A 21,533-nucleotide genomic window follows, 5' to 3' on the forward strand; every position below is an offset into this window, starting at 1 on the left:
TCCTGGGGCTTCTGACACCGAGACCTCAGGACTAAGTGACACCAGAGGAGGGAGATGTGGTCCGTGGTGGAGCAGGGTGGAGGTGGAGGAAGGACATGAGGCCTAAGGAATCCAGACTAAACAGATACGCGCGGTGATGGGGGAGGGCGGCCTCCTGGGAGAACGTGGGGCCCCGGCCCCTCCACTTCTGCCCGTGGCCCCGTCCACTTTAGGAGATGGAGGGACCCAGCCCGAGGCCAGAGGAAGCAGCTGTTCGGGCTGGGCCTGGTCGGGGGGTCCCCTGCGGCTCTGCGTGTGTGGACGTGGCCCGGGAGCTGCGTCTCCCTGCCGCACCTTCTACCCCTTCCCAGGCGTTTGCAACCTGAGCAGAAAGGGAACGCAGGGAGGCAAGAAATGAGTCAAAACCAGCGCTGCTCAAACTTTAGTGTGTGTGCACCAGAGAGTCTGGGTCAGCAGATCTGCGGCGGGCTCGAGACTTTGCATGTCTAACAGGCACGCAGAGGGTGTCCAGGGACCACACTTTGAGAACCACTGGTCTAGACAGACAGATCATTTCTGCCCATTTCCTGCCCTGGTCATTCACCTGGGGGTGGTGCCTTTGACTTTTTGGTGTTCCCAGGTGGAAAGGTTTGTTGTCAGCTGTGATGTGGGACTGGCCGTGGTGGGGACGTGACCGTGCCTATGACATTCGGGCCTGGCCTGTCACATGGAAGGGGGGTGTCTAAGTCCAGGATGAGAGACAGGCCAGAGGCCTTGGAGAGTCGTGCTCAGCTCTGGTCTGGGCTGTGCCTTCTCCTGCTGTTCCCTGCTGCTCCTGGCCCCACCCCCGTCTGCTCCCCACATTCCCCGAGCCACACTGCTGTGCTTGAGGGGAGCACACAATAGGGAGATGCCTCCCCTTGCCCTGTCGTGCTGCTCGGGCCCAGTACTTCAGCGCGCAGTTTCCGTCAAATCAATTTGCACGCGTTATGCAGACTAGTTAGAAACTGCGAGTGTCGGGTCCTTCCTGGGTGATCCTGGTTGGGTGGTAACGATCCCAGGTGGGGGACTCAGCGTCCCCGTCTCCTTCCTGTCTGTCCACGGGACCCCGTGGCTCGGGTGTGCTCAGTCACTCGGTGCTGGGCTGAGCCTCTCTCAGGAACCCCGTCAGCTAACAGCTGAGATGCCTCCTTTTACTGACTCGTGACCGGCGTGTCTTAGGGCCACAAGGGATTTGGGTCTTTGTCGAATCATTTATGTAGAAAATGTCTAAATCTGATGCTGAGAAACCGGTTCTGTAGATGATACTTCCCTCAAGTCTGAAATGGGATAGATGCATCACCCGCGGTGCTGAGTTGTGTAATGATATGTGATACATACTCGGTAACAGCTACATCCAATAATATGGGTGACTCCAGTGACATCGCTTTCACAACACTCAAACGCAAGCAAGACCAAGCCGTACATTTATAAAAACTTTTTTCTTGAAATAATTTCAGAGCTCCGGGAAAGTCGTGAGAGCAGAAGGGAGAGCTCCCATATGTCCTTCACGACATTGTAACCTTGTGTCGCACACGTACTGTACATGCTATTATTTATCTTCCGAACCACCGGAGAGTAGGTGGCATACACCGTGTCCCTTCACGTGAGTGCAGAACACGCTGTCTCATGTCAGCATGGCGCAGGTGCACGCGTGGAGTGCCACGCTGACACCGTGCTTTAGTCTGCCGTCCATATGCCAGGCTGAGCAGTTGTCTCAGTAACATCCTTTGCAACATCCCTGTCATCCAGCGTCACATCTGCATTTACTTGTCACGTCTCTAGTCTTCTTTAGTCTCGATCTGTTCCCCAGCCTTTCCGTCCTTCATGGCATCGACATTTTTGGAGAATGTAGGCCTTATTTTTCTTTAAATTGAGAGTCCCCCCTTTTGGGGTTTCCTGGGGTTTCACTGTGATCAGATTCAGCGTATGGATCCCTGGGCAGAATGGTACCCAAGTGACACCATGTCCTTTGCAGGGCACCCCTTCTGGAGGCACACGGTGTCCCTCTGCCTCTCATTAGTGATGTTGATTTCGGTCACCCAGTCGAGGTGCTATTCACATTATCCACTTACAGTTAATGTGTTTTCCCTTTCAGCTAATGAGCAATCTATGGGAGACACTTCTAGCCCATGCTAGCATCTTCTCATCAAACTTTCTCTTAAGATTTATCATCAATGGATGAGTTCTGCTGAGCTAGTCTTTACTATGACAGTTGTAAAATGGTGATTTTCCACTACTTCCTGCACATTTATCAGTTGGTATTCTAATATAAGGAAGAGCCCTCCCTTCTTCCCCGCTTATCCACCCGCACGCCCATCCACCTACCTGCCCACTCACCCACCCATCCATCCACCCATCTGTCCATCCACCTACCCACCCACCCATCCATAGCATCCATCCATCCACCCAAACAACCATTCTCTCCGTCCACTCATCCATCCATCCATCTAGTCATCCATTCTATCCACCCAGTCATCCATCCATCCAACTATCATCAGTATAGATTTCTGGATTCCTATTTTATTCATCAGGTTATAATCCATTCTTGTTCTTATTATAGTTTGATGCTCAAATTGTCCCTGATTTGGCCAGTGAAAGCCCCTACAAGCTGGCTTCAGTGACTAAATTGAGCATTAAATAAATAGCTCTAAATAATAAGGCAAATTAGATCATCAGGATATCTCAGATTGGGGGGAAAATTGAGGTCCTTGAAGGAGTAGAGGAGGCCGGGAAGCAGTTTCTGTCTCCCTAGTTGGCTTGACTGACCTCTGCAGTGGGAATTTGGGGGTCTGACATCGGCCTCATGGTCCTACCCTGGAACTTCTCTTCTGTCTGTAGAAGAATTCCAGCTGACGTGGTCCTGCTGCAGTTGGGACTGGGCAGAGCTCAGAGCACTGTTTGCAGAGTCCGGGGAGCCCAGCCTTCCTGAGCTGTGAAGGGGCCATGGAGGTGGCCGAGTGGCTGCCACAGTGGCCTGGCTGGCAGCGAGGAGAATGAGAAAGCCATTGCTGTCTCCGTGTGCACGGCAGGGAGACTCACTGTTGTCACCTCTCTTTGCTGTAGGTCGGCTCCCACCATCTGAGACTGCACAGAGGCCTGGAAGCCAGCGCCCCTGCTTTCGACAGGTAGGGGTTGTCTGACACTGCCCGAGCCTGTCGTCCGTGTCCTCAGGAGTCTTCCTCCCAGCAGACAGTGGCGCAGGGGACAGGGTGTGGCAGGAAGGGAAACGCCCCAAACCCTGAACCTCAATCTGCCTTTTACTTTGGTCCTTTGTGCAGGAAGGGAGTTTGCAAAATGGAATTTTCACTCGTTCTCAGGTTTCCTGAAGGTTAATCAATCAGTGTTCAGGTAGCACTTGGCAATTATTTTATCTTATCAGTTACTTCTTATAATGGAACTTCATCCATTTGCCTTGGTTAGTAAGGGATAACCTAAATTATAGAATATTTATAGCTGTGTGTTTTTGTTTTGTAAAGGTAATAGATTCCCAGGTTTTAAATAGTATAGAGAGGTATAAAGTGAAAAATAAAAGTATCCTAACTCCAGTTCCCACTCTTAGAGATTGTACTATTGTTAGTTTTTTACATATTATTCCAGAAAAAATTTTGGTACATACATACATGTTTTTTAAAACACAAATTGGATCGTAATACACTTACTGTTTTGCAGCTTGCTTACACCATTGCTAAGCTGAACTGTTTGTAGTATGTACTTGAAATAGTTAATAGCTTCTTAAAATATTTACTTTTTTAATCTAAATACTAATTTTTAAAATTATCTTAGTGAATATAACAAAAATTCTCCAAAACAATTTTTTAGCCAGGCATGGTGGCACACACCTATAGTCCTAGCTACTTGGGGCATGGCTTGAGGCCAGGACTTGGAGACCAGCCTGGGCGACATTGTAAGATCCTATCTCTTAAAAAAAAAAAAAAAGAAAAATTAATTTTGAAAATGTCTTTTGTCATTCGACTGAAGCTTTATTTGGACTGTAAATTTGCTTGCATGTTCTTCTGTTGAACATAACACTGGTAATGTGAGCCCAGCTGTGACTGCCTAATTCGCATGTTACCAAAAAATGTTACAAATAATGGGTTTTACTATAAAGAGATGTATAATATAGTGATAAAAATGCTATTGCCTTTTTCCAGAACATTATTGGTATGTCCTAAGCATTGTACATACGTAGTTCTAAATGTTTTAGGGAATAGTAAATATATAACTAAAAATGAAATTCTCCCTGAAGCTGACCCAAAACAAGAGAAAAGGGTTATGCCCAGGCTTATTTCAGAAACCCTCATGTGTTTGTGAACTTCAAAAAAAAAAAAATACACTCATATAGTGTAAGCACATTTACAAGACTGAAGACCTTTTAGCATCCTGGGAGTGCAAGGTGTGATGCCGCTACCCGAGAGAACGGGAGCTTTGTCTTCCCACAAGCACCCCAGAGGCTGCCTTGCCCTTGGACAGCGTCCCCAGGTCTAGGGGTGAACTTAGGTCTCTTCTGCAGGGCCTGGGACGCCTTGCTGGAACGTACGTCCTTTCGCGGGCAGCTCCTGTTTGCAGTGTTGGCTTACAGGAAGCTCCTCTCTGTGCTGTTTGACCACAGCGTTTGATTGGCATCGTGTGCCCACACGTTCCCTTGCAGGAGCTGCCACTTTCATATGAAGTGCTGACTGTGCTAGATTCTAGAGTAGCATGTAGAAATGAGGTGGCACATCCGTCTGGGGACGGGGACGCTGTGACGGCCCCCAGCACGGCCAGGCATCCCTGGACTGGCACATGCTCTCTGCTTCCAAGTCCTCCTCTCTGGCCTTCGCTGCGCTCTCAAGTTCTTCCGGTTCTTTGATGCATTGGTCTAGAGTAAATCCCTTCTTTCCTCCAAAAACTCCTTTCCATGGACAGTTTTCCTACCCGGAGGACGCTCAGTTTCCTTTGCCGGGGCTGCATGGGTGCCCTCGGTGGAGGCTGTCTCTTGTCGTTCTTTGTGTCCGAGGGCTGTTTGGAGCAGGCCTTTGGCTGCAGCTGCTCAGGCAGGGTCTTGCCATCTCAGCGTGGTGATGAGTCACCGTTCACAGACGCTGCCTGGGTCTCCCTTCACGGCACAGTGAAGCTGTTCTCCGTCACCCTCGCGCCTGCCAGGGCTGCTGTGTCTGGAGCCTTGGTGTGCGCGTCAGAGTGTGTTTGGCTTTTGTCCCTCCCCGAGGGTCAGAGGGATGAACAAAAGGCCTGAACGCGCAGCGCCACCCAGGCCAGCGGCAAGGCTGTGCGGCACTGACCTTGGTGTGGGTGCCAGGACCTCCCTTACGCCCTGGACAGCGAAAGGAGTCTTTCAGTTTATCAGTAACAAGTCTGTTATCGTATTTTTACATTAGAGAAAAGGAAAGAAATATAGCTCCCACGCGCCGAGCACTGTCATTGTCACTTTCGCTCGCCCCTTTCAGTCCTCAGGGCCATTCCCTGCAGAAGGGGAGCAGTCTCGCCATACGGATAAAGGAAGGAGCTCAGAGAGGATGAATAACTGGATCAGGGGAGTTCGGGGTTGGTGGTAGGATGGAGTAATAATGAGTAATATAGAGTAATAATGAGTAAATAACGAGTAATACTGAGTAAATACTGGTTCTCTTCCAGCCTGGGATTTGGAACCAGTTGAGAAGCAGGTGCAGGAACCAGACAGATGATCAGACGTGGCCTGGTTTCTGATAAGCCGTGCTGTGGCTTCATGCGTAATGACATGCAGCACTTAGAGGGAAAACTGGATGCCGAGGTGGGGAGCTCTCCCACCAGTTTGTCTAGTTTTGAGAAAGACGGGTATGAAGCGAGATAAGAGGTTAATTGCACACACGTGCACGTTGCATTTATAAGACTCTATTTGTGAAAGGTCAGGTTAGCTGTTCTGGAGCCAATGGCGGTACTTTGTAGAAGGTGCTGCACGTCTTCTCTGATGCCAGACTTGAGTGGAGGTCTACACTAGCCAGCGACATGGCGGCTGGGAGGGAGTGTCCCCTGCAGCCCCAGGCTCCCTTTCCACACTTAGGGTCACGGGAGCTGGCTGGCCCTGGGCCTCTGGCACCGAGAAAACACAGCCCCTTCTGGCCCTCTTCCCTCGAGGGCAGGACGGGGCAGCCATCTGCGCCCTGCCCGCGTCACCGCTGCCCCACTGCCGTTGCAGGCACATGGTACTTCTGAAGGAGCAGTACGGACAGCAGGTGGTTGTGAACCTGCTGGGAAGCAGAGGAGGAGAGGAGGTGCTCAACAGAGCCTTCAAGGTAAGGCCCCCGGGGCCCCTGCACACTCGGGCTGGTGCAGTGGTGAGGGCAGGCGGCTCCCGCGGGGACTGAAGACCTTGGCCAGCCCCACTTGGTGACTCGAGCTGATGGTGCGGTGAGCTTCGTTTCTACAAGCTGATGGTAGGGAGGAGGGCTCCAAGTCAGAGCATCTCCGTCCCCAGCTGCCCCTGGGCTCCCCGTGGGGCACTGCGGGCTAACGGTCTCTCCAAGAGTCCCTCCCAGTCCAGCAGGGGCAAGTGGCCTCTTTCCTCCTGGCAGCTCAGCCCCACTCCAGGGTAGCCCTGCAGGTCACGGCCTCAGAGCTTGAGTCAGAGCCGAGCTCACGTGGCTTCCCCGCTGGCTCTTACAAGGCGGCTGCTGGGCTCCCTGGGGCTGTCGGGCAGGTGGGGAGAGGCCGGCCAGGCCAGGAGTGGGGGAGCAGGTGATGCAGCCGCCCGCTCTCCCTGGCCTGCCGCTGTGTCACAAGACGTTCCAGAACGAGCTGTGGCTGCTCCTCGTTCCTTTCCCAGCCTCCCACGTCTCCTGCCTGAAGGAGAAAAGCTCTGGTTGTTTGAGGCTCAGGGAAGCCCCTTACAGGCAAGGCTCGAAGTCACCTCAGCAGGGAGTGAGGGCTGACCTCTGTGGCCGACCCCTGACCCCTGGCTGGCTGAAGCCAGTCCAGCTGGGCTCATTTCCCTCTGCTGAGAAAACCTACAGGCTTGGAGCGGGGACTTTCTGGCCGCCAGTTGTATTTGGCCAGACCTGCTTTTCCTGTTTGGTTTGTTGCTATTAGCGACAAGCTCCAGAAGCATCTCCCTTCCCACCCGTCTTGGCAGCGATGCTGGCTGCTTATTTTGAGAAAGAAGAAAAAAAAATGCAAGCCAAAAAAAGGAAGAACCCCACATCTCTTTGCCCTCTATGCGTTGAGTTTTGGGGACAGGGTGGCCTTGGCCCCTCCCGTCAGCTGGTGGAGGTAGGTGCCCTGGCACTGTGACCAGAGGCGTGGGAGATGGTGGCCACCTTGGGGCACAGGTGGGGCGGGCAGGTGGCTGGGCAGGTAGGGAAGGGGCGGCGGCCTGGCTGGACACCTGCCCTGCCTGGCGTCCCTCGGCCTTGTCAGCGCTGCCTGCTTGGGCTGGCGCTGTTGGTCTTGCTGGACGGCACCCGCTCCGCCGTGCACGGCACTGAGCCACTGGGCGCGCTGTGCAGGTCGGCCAGCGTCCTTGTCACAGCAGGCGTTTCCTGGCAATGGCAACTGTGCCTCCATTTACACTGTGGCTTGTGGGGGATGGGCACTGTGAGCTGTGCCAGGCCGGATGACCCAAAGTCCTCCTAGTCCTTCAGTGTCATTAGAACCTCTGGCTGGGCAAATGCTGGACCGACCTGAGGTGAAGCCACGTGGCCTGGGTGCAGGAGGGTGGTCTGGGAAGGCGGCCAGTATGTTCTTTACCCCGGGCTGTGGTGGGGAAGCTGAGAAGCTGCCTGGCCAGGGAAGCCTCGTGCAGAAGGCTCTAGAGCATGGTGGCGCCATCAGCAGCCTGTGCTGTGCCACCCACGGCGCCCCCTTCACTCCAGCTCCCAGGCCACCGTCTTCCCCACCCTGAAGTTGCACTGGGTTTCATGTCCCCCCAAGTCTCCCAGCCTGGGGACTTGGCCACTCAGGGCCCCCCTACACACACACACACACACACACACACACACACACACACGGAGCTTGTGCTTGTCAGGATGGGCTGGCTGGTTACCAGGGCAACAGTGAGCTGGATTATGAGCTCCGCAGCCTGCAGTGCCACTGTCCCTGAGGGCCTGGGGCGCTCAGGCTACAAGGAGAACAAAGTGACCTCCCCTCACCTGTGCCCTCCGGAGACTCTGCAGGAGTGTGATGTCCCCAGGGAGCCGCAGCTGCTCTGGCTCCTTTTGCCCAAGGGGGACCCACTGCCCTTGTGCAGGCAAGCTGTCCCTATGGGTTTCGTCCCCCCAGGCCTTTGTCCTGGGGTTCCCTCTCAGGGTCAGGACAGGTCCACAGCCTGGTCCCCTGTAAGCTTTCGAGCTAAACCGCGCGCTCTAGTGAGTGGCTGTGGTTAGCTGCACGGTGGGCACCCTCCTCCCTTCCTTCCGTTCCCCTCACCACCCTCCCCTCTCCCTTTTCAGAAGTTGCTCTGGGCTTCTTGCCACGCCAGCGACACGCCTATGATAAACTTTGACTTCCATCAGTTTGCCAAAGGCGGGAAGCTCGAGAAATTGGAGAACCTGCTGAGGCCCCAGTTGCAGCTGCACTGGGAGGACCTGGACGTGTTCGCGAGGGGCGAGAATGTAAGTCCACGGTGAGTGTCGCCCGGGTGCCCCGTCACGGAGGGCCCCCTTCCCTCACTGCTTAGCCACCCTGTGCAGAGCGTCCTGGGTCACAGGCTCGGTGATGCTGGCACCTGGGGTTCCAGTCTTGTCCTCTCCCTGGCCTCACAGACCTGCTTTCGGATTTTGTGAGTAGGTGGGAAGACATGGTTTCCTAGCAAAAGAGATGTACTAATAAAGGGAGTGGTTACAATGTGGAGTGCCACACTGTGACGCAGACTTGTGCGAGGTGGGGGATGCTGTTACTGGTCGTAAGCAGACAGCTGGATAGACCCACGTGGCCCGAGGAAACGGGGGTGTGGACGGCCCTGGTCAGAGCCAAGGAGGAAAAGGAAGTCCAGTGCCCTCAAGCCATCTGTAGCAGGTGCTCGTATTTTTTAATTCACCCACTCACTAAAGCTTATTTGTAACCCCCAAATCAACATAGCACTTTCAAGGACATTCACAGACATGTAGAGCAGTGAAAAAAAAGGTTGTTTTTTTTTTTTAGGCACAGTCTTGCTCTGTCTCCCATGCTGGAGTGCAGTGGCGTCAGCCTAGCTTACAGCAGCCTCAAATTCCTAGGCTCAAGCGATCCTCCTGCCTCAGCCTCCTGAGTAGCTGGGACTGCGGGTGCTCACCACGACACCAGGCTAATTTTTCTATTTTTTGTGGAGATGGGCTCACTCTGGATGAGGCTGGTCTCAAACTCTGGCCTCAAGTGATCCTCCTGCCTGGGCCACCCAGAGTGCTGGGGTTACAGGCGTGAGCCACTGCGCCCGGCCTGAGAACGGTGAAAAATCGGAGTTGCCACGTGTGCACATTCCGGGCTGAGGTCAAACGAGGCAACGCTCTGCCGTCTCGTTTCAGCTCTCATACTGTACGCAAATGTCCTCTTCGTGATTTAGCGTCATGTTTCCACATTTTCGCGGTGTGTGTTGGCTATTTCACAGTTTAAAATGGCCCCAGGCACCGTGCAGAGGTGCTATCCGGCACCGCCACGCACAGGCAGGCGGCCACAGGCCTCCTGGGGAAAACCCGTCCAAGGAGCTCTGTGTGGGCCTGCGTCACGGTGTTGCAGGTGTGACAATGAACGTGTTTATTTAATAATACGTCTTTATACAGAAACACGTAGAACGAGGTCATGTATTGATCAATTGGTGAAACTGTGACCGGAGGCTCACAGGAACCTGACCCTGTATTTCCTCTAGGAGCCATGCTTCCGTGCTGGCTAATTCAGTGTTCGCGCAACTTTACAGAACATAATTGCTGTGAATGACAGGAGCCACTATCCTTACGATGACCCAGATGTGCAGGCTGCTGAGAGTGTGTGCTGGCCTCTGCCTGCCCATCCAGTAGTGCTGAGACCCATCAGGACTGGGGTTCCTGGGGGCCGCTAGGGAGGAGGTGAGGGGTTCCCTCTTGGAACAAGTCTCCTTGGGAGTGAGGGTCAGGCATAGGTTGCTGTGCTACGGCAATTGCTACTTCGCACGCAACTTGTAACTGTTTACATTTCTTCTTCTTGTCCTAAGTTTCCAGAAGGGTACTGTGCGGATGAACTGTCTTGACTGCTTGGACCGAACCAACACCGTGCAGAGCTTCATTGCGCTGGAGGTGTGTCCCTGCCTGGCCTCTTGGGCCATCTGTACCGTGTCCTGTGCCTTCAGCAGCAAGAGGAGGGTGGCAATACAGGATGACCTTCTAACTGTGGGCAAGGTGGACAGGGATGTGCTGGGGCATTTGGAGAGGCGTTCCCTGGGTGGCTGGCTTGCTGGTGCCACCACTGCCTCTCCTTTGTCTTGGGCACACTTTCTCATACCCTTTATGCAACGCATCCCAGACATGGTGCCCAAAGGCTCCAGGTGCCCCTGGAGGAACCAGTAGTTTCGTGTGATCATTGTTATGGGTGCACCGCTGGGCAAGGGCAACGTGAGGCCGCTGGATGAGGCTGCATTTGAAGCTGGGGAGGAGACCCGAGTCTGTCCCAGCTGCCTGGTTGACCTCTCCTGGCTGGAACTCGGGGCATGTCAGCGCCACCCACTGTCCACCACTGTTTGCTGTCCAGCCCCTGGTGGCGGGGGCGGAAGGGGGTCAGAGGGGAGGGGCTGGGGAACACTAAGCAAAGTTGGCGTGAGCTGTGGCGGGAAGCCACTTTCTCTGCTGGGTGAGCTCCTCCTCCTCGGGAGGTGTGCGTAGTCATCCAGGCTCTGCTGAAAAAGGGACTTTCTGGCATGACACCTGGTGGGGGCTCCCTGGGAGACGTCAGTGACAACTGTCTGTTACTTCTGCCCCAGGTCCTTCACCTGCAGCTCAAGAGCCTGGGGCTGAGTTCAAAACCCATCGTTGACCGCTTCGTGGAGTCCTTCAGAGCCATGTGGTCTCTGAACGGGCACAGCCTGAGCAAAGTGTTCACAGGCAGCAGGGCCCTGGAGGGGAAGGCCAAGGTAGGGGCCCGCCCAGGGCGGGAGGGCAGGGGCGCGTGGGCCCCTCTCACGCCTGCGGTCTGGTCCTGGCAGGTGGGGAAGCTGAAGGACGGGGCCCGGTCCATGTCCCGCACTATCCAGTCCAACTTCTTCGATGGGGTGAAGCAGGAGGCCATCAGGCTGCTGCTGGTGGGGGACGTGTGCGGCGAGGACGCGGCGGACAAAGGGCGGATGCTGCTGGACAACACGGCCCTGCTGGGTAGGGCTCCCGGCCTGCTGGGGGGCTCGCTGCCCCCGTGTCCCACTCCCCTCACGTATCCAGGCGGCGGGTGGGGGACCCTCCGGGGCATCTGGGCTTCTGGCTGGTCTCCTGGTCTGACCAGCGACCTACGCGGCTGACAGCTGTCGCTTTCCTGGGAGGCTGCTCTCTCTGACCGAGAGCGGGAACTCGCGCTTCTGCTTTCCTGCTGGGACTGTGTTTCCGTGCCAGAGCAGGGGAGGGACCCAGAGGGCTGTGCCAGGGCCAGCGTGCTGTCCTGAAAGTGGTGGCGTCTTCCAGTATTAACCCACCCCAGAAACCTCAGCCGACATCACGCGGGGGCTTTCCATGAGGTCGGCCTCCGCTTTCTCTCCCGGCCCCGAGGGCCTGTGGAGACAGAGGAGGAGACACTGTCCTCCCTCGGGGTGAGGCACCTTCTGGTCCCAGCAGCAAGAGTGTCATGATTCCTCAACAGTTGGAGGTCTCTTAGGGGACATTTCAATGGCATTTTGTCACCCGGAGCCTGCCAACATGATAGGCCTAATGGACAAGGAAAGCGCCCTCAGCATTTGTCCTTCTAAGTTTTGTTTTAGAAAGTTTAGGTGTTTTTGAAAAATGAATTTGCCCGTGTTTACAATGGTTTCATAGCCCTGTTCTACCCTCATTCTTCCGTCATCGGGGGAACTCATTTTGGCTTCTGATAGCCTTGGTGATAAGTAGCTTCTCCCCTGGCCCTGGTGGCCGCGAGGCGAACGCCGAGGGGAGCTGAGTAGCGCGGTGAGTCTCGCTTAGTGGCGGGGCAGACTCCGGTTAGATTTGGGTCATGTCACTAGTTTAAAAATGCAAATATGTTTTGGCTATCTAACCATGGAGATGGTTCTCTGTAATGACTTTTTAAAGCCTTAATTAAGTCTGAGATAAAGAAAACATTTCAGGCACGCAGGAGGGAAGGCGGAAAATGCAAAAATGGGTGTGTTGGTTGGTAAGACGTTTAAAGTTACGTGTGTGTGTGTGTTTATATGTTTTAAATATGGTCAGTTGCTGTGTCCCTCGCTTAAATTCCGCTGCCTTGTTCTTCTGCGGGATCAGGGCGTGTGGGGTGGGCGCTGGGGACAGGGCTTGTCCCCGTTGTGTCTGAGGCTCCTGGTGATCTGATGTCACACGGCCGCTGGCCGCTGTGGCTGCGGTTGGGGCAGGGGTGTGGGGGGTGAGTCTGCAGTCCGTGTCTCCACACCTTTATGCAGAAATGCCAGGAGGGAAGCACAGGGGTTTCTGTGGTTTTAGCCTTTTATTATCTTCCTTTAGGGAGCATAGCTAGAGGCTCTCCGGTCGTCTTCTGGAACAGGCGGCCCCCCCCCCCATTTTTGGAGGGTGCCTGCGGTTTTGGACGTCAGAGCAACATGTCTTTTTATACGCCCCCAACAGTGACTCCCAGGATCCTGAAAGCCATGACGGAGCGCCAGTCTGAATTCACAAATCTCAAGCGCGTCCGCATCGCCATGGGGACGTGGAACGTGAACGGGGGAAAGCAGTTCCGGAGCAACCTGCTGGGCACGGCGGAGCTGACGGACTGGCTGCTGGACGCGCCCCAGCTGGCCGGCGCCGTGGGGCCCCAGGGTGAGGGCAGCTGCCGCGGTGGGGACAGACGGGGAGTCCGTCCACCCCGACGTGTCAGGCTTGACCCTTGCAGTAGCCGCTGCCTCGTGGAGTTTAGTGTTTGCTGTTTCCATTCCTCAGAATGTTGAAAAAGCACCATGGTCTGACTTCCAGAATTCTGCCCAGCAAATTAGCTCCCTGACTCCTTTTGTTTTCCCAATGTTTAGAAGAGCCGTCAGGGCTGAATCTCTTTGCTCTTCACGTAGAGATTGTGCAGTCTCGGGTTTTGAGCAGTAGAACCTCTTTGTGGCCAGGAGGACGATGGGGCTCTAGAGCCGCGTCCCTGTCGGGCTGGGCCAGGTGTGGCTTTGATACGCTGCTGACCCAGAAACCCCCACGCTGGCCCTTCCCCAAACCAGCTCTGTCATCTGCTTTAAGGAGTCATGAAAGGATTTGTGTACTTTTTAAGAATAAAATGACTCCAAATTTGACACCTCACCTTTTATCTTACGTCATGCAGTATGAGGTGTCGAATGGCCTCGGAGCGCAGGACGTGAGGGACAGGGGATTCTTGTCCAGCTGGCCTTCACTCGGGGCCTCGCTGCGTCTGCTCCTTGGGGCTCAAGAGGAGACTTGTGATCTGGTTCTTTGCCTGTTGCGTAGTGGCTTGTGGTTCAGGGGACACGTGGTGGCCTGCGCTTACGTACGTGCTCCACGCTGCCCAGGTGTGCGGCGCTCGGGCCCTTCCTCTTCTGCAGCACACACGGTCCACACCCTCCTCTCCGCCTCAGAGGGCAGGTGGCCGAGTCCGCAGCTGACCGTTTCCGGGGTCCTCCACGTCAGTGGTGGCCATGTGGGTGTTTGTCGTGCATCCAGAAACCATTCCGAGTGCCACAAGAGCAGGCCCCGTGATGCTGAGGACATCAGTACAGGAGAGCCCCTCCCCCATGCTACAGCGACTCCTCTTGTTTGCCTGCAGGAGAGGCTGCGTGGTTTCAGCAGGCTGGCTGCCCTCGTGCAGGGGATTTTATTGGCGTAGGCATTAGTGGGCTCACCAGCAACACCTCTGGAAAGCCACTGGGTTCAGGAAAAGGAAGGTGTTGTAGTTACTGTTGCCAAACAGATCAAGCGGGAACAGGCATTATTTTCTTAACAAGATTGGTGAAGCTGGAAGTTCCAGGTTGCCCAGTGTGGCCCACAGAGAAGGAAGTGGACAGCCTGCCTGGCTGTCACTGATGGAGGCCACTTCCCCAGCTGGAGCCAAGGAGGCGAGTGCCTCACGTTTTGTAGCAGCTGGAACCGTGTCTGGGCTTGAGGGCGGAGGTACCCGAGTGTCTGAGGTGACCGGAGAGGTCAGTAACTGTCTGCAGGGATTGCACCAGGCCCTACACGCCCCTGTTCGCAGGCAACAAAGGCGGAACGTGCAAAGAGCACCTCTGGGCTCGCTGGGGCGCACTCACACCAGGCGTTTCTGCAGCGGGTTCCGTCGGAGCAGCTCCCGAGAGTGGTGGCAGCCACCTTGAGTTGGACTCAGGCAGGGGACAGTGTGGCTCGGGAGAGGGAAATGGGGACCCCACAATCCAGTTGTGCAGGACTTGTTGGTTCTGATTTCTTTCATCTCCTGCCTTGTTCCCCAGACGACAGCAGCCCAGCTGACATATTTGCTGTGGGGTTTGAAGAGATGGTGGAGTTGAGTGCAGGGAATATCGTCAATGCCAGGTAAGGGGCCGTGCGGGGAGCCAAGCGGGGTCTTCCTGAGTCGGGTGTTTGGCCGGGAGCAGGGCCCCCAAGGCTCTCCTCAAGCCAGCCTGCGTCTGAACAGCTGACTGTGACCCTGGCTGCGTCCCCCACCTCACGTACGCACCTCCCTGTTCTCTTCTCCCTGCCAACGAAGGCAGTGGAGAGAAGGGCTGGTCACTGCTGTTTTCTCTGGGCTGTCTGGCCTCAGCCACACGTGGAGGCCGATTCGCACTGCGGGAGGAGCGGGTGTGTGCGAACCTGGGGCGCAGGGCGGGGCTGGGACGGTGGCTGACTCATGTTTCCTGGGGAGAGGCGAGAAGGCGTGCGTGCAGGGCGGAGGCACGCCCCTCCTTTACACCAGGACGAAGAATCAAAACCCCTGGATTGAGCTGTGATTGCACCACCACACTCCAGCCTGGGCGACAGAGACCCTGTCTCTTAAAGAAATAAAAAATTAAGTAAAGTCAAACCCTACTGAAACCACTGGATTAACATTTGGTGCAAAGTCAACCGGGCTTTCTGCCCTCCCCCCCAACTTGCCCAGCTTTAGTTCAAGGAATTTTCTGAACAAATAAATGAAATTGACTCTCTGGAGCTCCTACGAGAAGGTCCCATGCTGGGTGTCGGAGTGGAGGAGGGGGCTGCCGTGATGTGAGAGACACAGCCGAAAACACGCAGGCCGCCCGCGGGAGGCAGGCGGGCAGGCGCTGGGCGCGGGCAGCGTGAAACCGGCTCCATGACGGGAATGCGCGCAGGGCCGGGCAGCTGGCGGGTGGGAGATGGCGCTGCCACGCTTCCTGTCTTTCCTCTCCAGCACCACCAACAGGAAGATGTGGGGTGAGCAGCTTCAGAAAGCCATCTCACGCTCTCATAGGTACATTCTCTTGACTTCGGCACAGCTGGTGGGCGTCTGTCTTTATATCTTTGTACGTCCATACCATGTCCCGTTCATCAGGTAAGAACCTTTGTTTACAAACATCTGGGGAACGAGGGGTTGTTAGTCTTTGTGTTTTGTTCTATGACTTCCTCCTCCTCCTCTTCTGCAGCAGGAATGGGGACGTGTAGATAAGTGTTAGCAAAACCCCCAAGGAAAAACCAGGCTGAATAGCATATTGTCTGGCCATTAAAAAGCCACAATGGGGAACTTCTGACCCAGGAAGCTGAGCTTGCTTAGAGTGTTCCATGACTGTCCTCACCCAAGCCCAGCCCTGTGCAGGGAAAGGAGCTCCCTGGTGGAATTTTACAGACAGGAAACCTGTGACCAAGAGCTGAGTAACTCCCAGGAAACTACAATTCTTTTGTCTCTTTCTGGAAGAATTCTAGGGAACATGTGGGGGCCTCCACCACTGCCTGTCCGCTATTGTTTTCTCAGAGTGACAGCTCTATGAGTGTCAGAAAGGGGAAATCTTAGGAAATGCGTTTCCTGTTGGGAAGGGGCGGGTGTGGGTTTGAAGATACTGGAGGAACTCGGCTTTTCCCTCAACTTTCCGGTGGCCTCATATTGCTGCCTGGCTTCATGGCCGTAGAATGTCCTCGTCTTTCTGGTTGCTGCTGCCAGGCACGAGCTCACCTTCCCCCCACGCCGAGCAGGCTGATGCCTGGCTGAGCCGCTGCACGAGCTTAGGGCACCACAGGCGTCCCCCATGGCAGCATGTGGGGAGCAAGACTGTGGTCTGGGTTCATCATCCTCTCCTGTGACTTTCGGAAAATGTTTAAGTCCATGTTCCTCTGCTTGTGTTCGGTGGCAGTTGGTCAGCGTCCCAAGTTAGTGGCTGCAGGTGAGTGAGGGTTAGAGGAAGGGCAAGGCTGGGGTCAGGGTCAAAGACAAGCCACTCGAGAAGGGAGCAGTGCCGGGCAGCTCCAGGTTTCCCTGCTCTGTGTCCCCGGCTCCCTGCTCCTTTGGTCCCACAATTGTGCAGCTTGTTCCCCTTTGGCAAGGCGTCACCCTCACCTTGTCTGCCAGGGAGCAGATGTGCCTGTAGGCCTCAGTCTGTGGCATGGTCACGGAAACGGTTCTGTGACCTCCCTGTTCACTCGCATGCGTTGTGAGTTGGCGTTTTAACGCCAGCCGGAGCCTGCATTGCACAAAAGTCAGTTTGACGCCACTGCGCGGCCCAGCACGAGAGACTGGTGGTTTCCTACTACTTAAGATATGCCTGGATGGCTCTCCTGTGCCCTGTGTGATGGCTGCGCAGGGGTTGGGGGTGGTGGCAGGTTGTGACATCCACGTTGCACCTGCCGGCAGTGAGACAGCGGGGCCCACGCGGGGCCTGCCGTGTCTCCAGCTTCACCAGGTGCTCGGGGTGCTCGTATGAGCCCAGAGCACTTTGGAGTCGGGGCGTGGGGAAGATGCTCCTGGCAGCTGTTGGCAGCGAGAGGGAGGCGGCCTCCTGGCCGTGGAGCCGGTGACGGTCACATGGGTCACTGCTGCGTGGCCGCTGGAGATGTGATGGAATAGCTCTCTGAGCGGCGGGTGTGGCCCTACTGCCGGGCTCTCTCTGCAGCAGAGCAGGTTCACGCTTCCCTTCCCGGCCACTGAGTGCCGGCGGTGCACATTCTTCTCTTGCAGGGACGTGGCGATTGACACGGTGAAGACCGGCATGGGCGGGAAGGCGGGGAACAAAGGCGCCGTGGGCATCCGCTTCCAGTTCCACAGCACCAGCTTCTGCTTCCTGTGCAGCCACCTGACCGCCGGCCAGTCCCAGGTGAAGGAGAGGAACGAGGACTACAGGGAGATCACGCAGAAGCTCTGCTTCCCCACGGTGAGCTGCTGCTAGGAGCCAGGGACACGGCCACACGAGGGTCCCTGCCCTGAGGGCTTGGCCCGGGGCACACGGGTGGTGTACGCGGTGTGCCCGGGGCAGGCCACCCGCAACTTTCTGTCCCCTCCTGCCTGAGCAGTCCCCGAGTGTGTGTAGGACCCTAGGGTTTCATATGTGCATTTCCGATTCTGTCATTGAAGTGATGCTTTAGGGAAATAAAACTGACGTGTTCCTGCTTTGTCCTGTCCAAGGGGTGGGAACAGTGGCATCCAGACAGTAGAAATCCCCGTTTCCTTGAGATGAGCACTCTTCACAGTCAGCTGTGGCTCAGATACGCTCACCCTCTTTCAAACCCTGAACTCCTGGCCCAGGAGCCTCCAGCGTACCGAGGCTGCCCGCGGTGGGCGACCTGCGCCCTCTCGCGGCCGTCCGGAGTTCTCGCTCTGAAGCCGGGGGGGCTTTACCTTCAGACCTAGATTGTGATGCTCCCCTTCCCTTGTAGAGACGTAGAGATGAGCCCCTGCACTCCTCGAGCCTGGTGCAGGCAGCCCCACCTGGGAGGCTTCAGCTGTTCTCGCCACAGAATCGTCCAGCGTCTGGGAGACAGCGAGTCGGGTCACAGGGCTTGTCTGCCTTAAAATTGACGTCCTGTGTACTGGGCTGCACGAGCACTCGAGGCAGAAATGCCTTGGTTTTCATTAATAAGTGCCATGATCCTTGTAACAGTTTTTGTTTCTTGAGTTAAAGAAGAAACAAATAAATGAGCTCAGAGATTTTTAATTATATGTAATGTAGTTAGAAAAAGAAAGTCCAACCCTCATCACTTACAAATGCAAACATGGGACGCACTCCAAATAATCGAAGGGTTTGCAAGATAGCTCTTTTTTTTCCAACAACAGAAATATTGAGGGTACCTAAAAGTTAATCTTCTACACTAGTATCATCCAATACAGTAGCCACTGGTGATAAATGTAGTTAAAATCAATACCTCCCTGCTTGCACAGGCCACACTGAAAGTGCCCAATATCTGCATGTGGCCCGTGGCTCCCTCGTCACACAGCACCGAGGACATTTCCAGTGCTGCAGAAAGTTCTATTAGTGCTATCTAGGCACTCGTTTCATTCGGCTGGGATCATTTTAATCTTCCGTCCAGATTATTGTCAGGAGATCGGGAAGGCCACATAATGTGGGAGAACAGAAACAGACTCTGGAGCTCGGCAGATCTGAGCTCAGGTCTCATCTTCATCGTGCGCTACCTGTGCAGCCTTCAGCAAGTTACTTTGCTTCTGGACTTGGTTTGTTTTGTTCTTAAATCTAAAACAGAGCCAGTAGTATCTGCTACGCAGGGGCTGCGGTGAGGACAGTGTGCGCCCGGAACAGAGCCCGGCCCTTGTAGGTAGTTGACCCGCAGGAGCTGCTGTCATGGTTGTGGTCTCTGGGGACAGGGACAGGGGAGGGTAAGGACCCCAGGAGTTGTCCAGGGCCAGCGGGGCTGTGGGTTCCTGGCAACTGGGCAGGTTTGAAGGAGGAGGAGTGAGAAGGGGGTGGGGGGTAACAATGTTCCGAAGTCACGAAGTTTTATGAAGGTGCACGGTCTGAGCACTTAGGCTGCTCTCCTCACATCTCGTTTTCGTGCTGCTGAGCGATCGGGCAATTCTTGGGAGCAGACGCAGCAGTGCAAGAGCACAGCGGGCCCGGAGACGGGACCTGCAGAGGAAGCGCTGGCAGCCTTGCTTCCCCAGTGACAACCGAGCTTTCTCCAAATCACTCAGAAACGCTGTTTAAAATAAAGTGAACCGCATAAAACTTCCTCAGTAGGTTTAGGAAATTAGTGAAAAATGAGATGCTCTAGTAGAAAACTTTTTTTTAAAGTAACTTTTTAATAAAAAATACTGCTGCTTGTTACTTCCCCAGTGAGCTTGTTTTTTCTCCCCTCTCCTGCCTCCCTGCAAGATGGGCTGGAGTGATTGTGATCTTCTTTACAACTTAGGGGAGAAACATCTTCTCTCACGATTATGTGTTTTGGTGTGGCGATTTCAACTACCGCATCGACCTTACTTACGAAGAAGTCTTCTATTTTGTTAAACGCCAAGACTGGAAGAAACTTCTGGAATTTGATCAACTACAGCTACAGAAATCAAGTGGAAAAGTAAGTTGTGCTTTTAAAATATTTTGTAGCAGCTTCTACAATAGGGAATGAGAGGTATACACTAGTGTTCAGCAGATTCGGTTCCATGAGTGGATTTGACAGTGTTGCTGCTGTTGTAGACAACGTGGGGAGTGTGACGTTACAGCAGTAACGGGAGTGGCCACTCACACACACCTCCTGCCTCTCCTTAACGGGCTTTGGCTGCCACATGTGGGTGTCCCGTGGCCGGAGGGGCCACTGCACAGGAAAGCCAGCTTGGGAGCTGACGGCGAGGAGTGTCCGTGCCCGGCCTGGGCACGCGCTTCCGTGCTCGGAGGTGGACCTGCGTCCTTCCCGCTTCCAGACGGGCCGAGCCCAGGCGCCTCTGTCTCACCAGCGAGGGAGTAGCTGTGTCCAGCTCACGTGGCCCCAGTGTTAGCACCCGAGCATTTCACTGCGTGGGGATGTTGAATGCCGACGTACACGAGTCCACATACACCAAATCCACCTCACCTCCTACTCAGGTGCAAGCGGCTTTACTTCAGATGTAATAAAGCACCAGTGACACTTTGCACTGTGCTCAAAATACTCTCTTTTGGCGATGTCACTATTTCTCGTTAGTAAAAACACTAACAAGTTATAACACTATCTAAATACAATTTGTGTATGTAATCCTCATCACCACCCTACAGATTAATATTATACCCATTTTATAGACAAAGAAAACTGAGGACAAGGTCACATACGTTATCCAAGGTCACAGAGCCATGGTTTGGTCCAATACTATCAATCTACAGAGCACATATTTTCCCCCTACGTGGCCCATGTACGGTTTTTTAGGGACTCCTTAGGCTGTGACATAAATAGGAAAGATTAAACCATGGAATGTCTTCTGTTCTTCAAGGTCACACCGGCCAGCGTCCAAATGTCCAGAATTTATGTTTTCCTCCAGCTAATACTGTTCGCTTATTTCAGTGTCTGTTAGCGTCCTAGCAGGATGGGCTAAGACGAGGGAAGTCTGTGTAAAATGTAGCTGTTGAGAAAGAGGCTGGTTAAATGCGCCAGGCTGGGGAAGACAAGGTCTCTCCTAAAGTGAGATTCGGACGTTCTTCAAGGTTTTCTGTGGCTTCCCACCTCTGCCCCTGCCAGTATGTGGGTCAGCGAGGGGTGGCTAGGTGGACAAGGGACCACACCAGCCCCCTAAAACAGGTTGTCCTTTCTTCCTCCTGCCGGTATTCTCACACCCTTTCAGTGATGTGCTGAGAGAACAGGTGATTGTTTGTTCCTGGGTCTCTTCCCACAGCACTGAGGACAATGCAAAGCTAAACAAGGAGAGGAGAGCTTGCTTTTGCTCTGCCTTTGGGTGCTCAATTCATCTGTTCAACAAGCATAGACGAAGGCTCGTTGGGTGTGGGCCGGGCCTTGCACCAGGCCTGGACTGCGCCCGAGAGCACGACTGACCCCACCTCAGGCCTCCCGCCGTCTCCTGGGGGCCACCGGCGGACGGGACGGATCGGACACTGGGGGGGAGGGGTCAAGGGTGGCGTGTCCGTCAGCAGGCTGAGCAGAGGGTCACTGCTCTTTTGCTAGTTAAAGGGCACATATATGTCCAGTTTTGACATATTTGCAAGTATAATGTAGCTTCTGTTACTTTCTGGGAATAGAACACTCTGGAAAGTGCCTTTTTATTTTGTTTTTGTATAGAACATACAGAATCTAGAAGAACTAAGGTAGTCTGTGACTTCTTTTTCTCCCAATAGATTTTTAAGGACTTTCATGAAGGAACCATTGATTTTGGGCCCACCTACAAGTATGACGTTGGCTCAGCCGCCTACGATACAAGCGACAAATGCCGCACCCCGGCCTGGACAGACAGGGTTCTGTGGTGGAGGAAGAAGCATCCTTTTGACAAGACAGGTGAGTGTCCCAGAGCCGTGCAGGCTGAATGGTAAATCCCGGAGAGGAAAACACTCAAGTTTACTCAGCCTAGTGCTCTGCTATGTA

The 21,533-nt window shown here is 54.5% G+C and overlaps 1 protein-coding gene across 2 annotated transcripts in view; it reads left to right on the top strand.

The window, feature by feature from the left end:
- SYNJ2 (synaptojanin 2) overlaps positions 1–21,533 on the top strand; it is an 86,464-nt gene that overhangs the window by 48,376 nt on the left and 16,555 nt on the right. For both annotated transcript variants that reach the window (XM_069487487.1, XM_069487488.1), the window contains exons 6-17: positions 3,085–3,146; positions 6,194–6,290; positions 8,442–8,614; positions 10,154–10,235; positions 10,916–11,065; positions 11,138–11,303; positions 12,729–12,920; positions 14,537–14,618; positions 15,454–15,594; positions 17,209–17,401; positions 19,392–19,550; positions 21,290–21,446. In XM_069487487.1, coding sequence (XP_069343588.1) covers positions 3,085–3,146; positions 6,194–6,290; positions 8,442–8,614; positions 10,154–10,235; positions 10,916–11,065; positions 11,138–11,303; positions 12,729–12,920; positions 14,537–14,618; positions 15,454–15,594; positions 17,209–17,401; positions 19,392–19,550; positions 21,290–21,446 — 1,654 coding nt within the window. The remainder of the gene's footprint in view (positions 1–3,084; positions 3,147–6,193; positions 6,291–8,441; positions 8,615–10,153; positions 10,236–10,915; positions 11,066–11,137; positions 11,304–12,728; positions 12,921–14,536; positions 14,619–15,453; positions 15,595–17,208; positions 17,402–19,391; positions 19,551–21,289; positions 21,447–21,533) is intronic.

Source organism: Eulemur rufifrons, chromosome 15 (genome assembly GCF_041146395.1).
Source record: "Eulemur rufifrons isolate Redbay chromosome 15, OSU_ERuf_1, whole genome shotgun sequence".
Taxonomy (NCBI): Eukaryota; Metazoa; Chordata; class Mammalia; order Primates; family Lemuridae; genus Eulemur; species Eulemur rufifrons.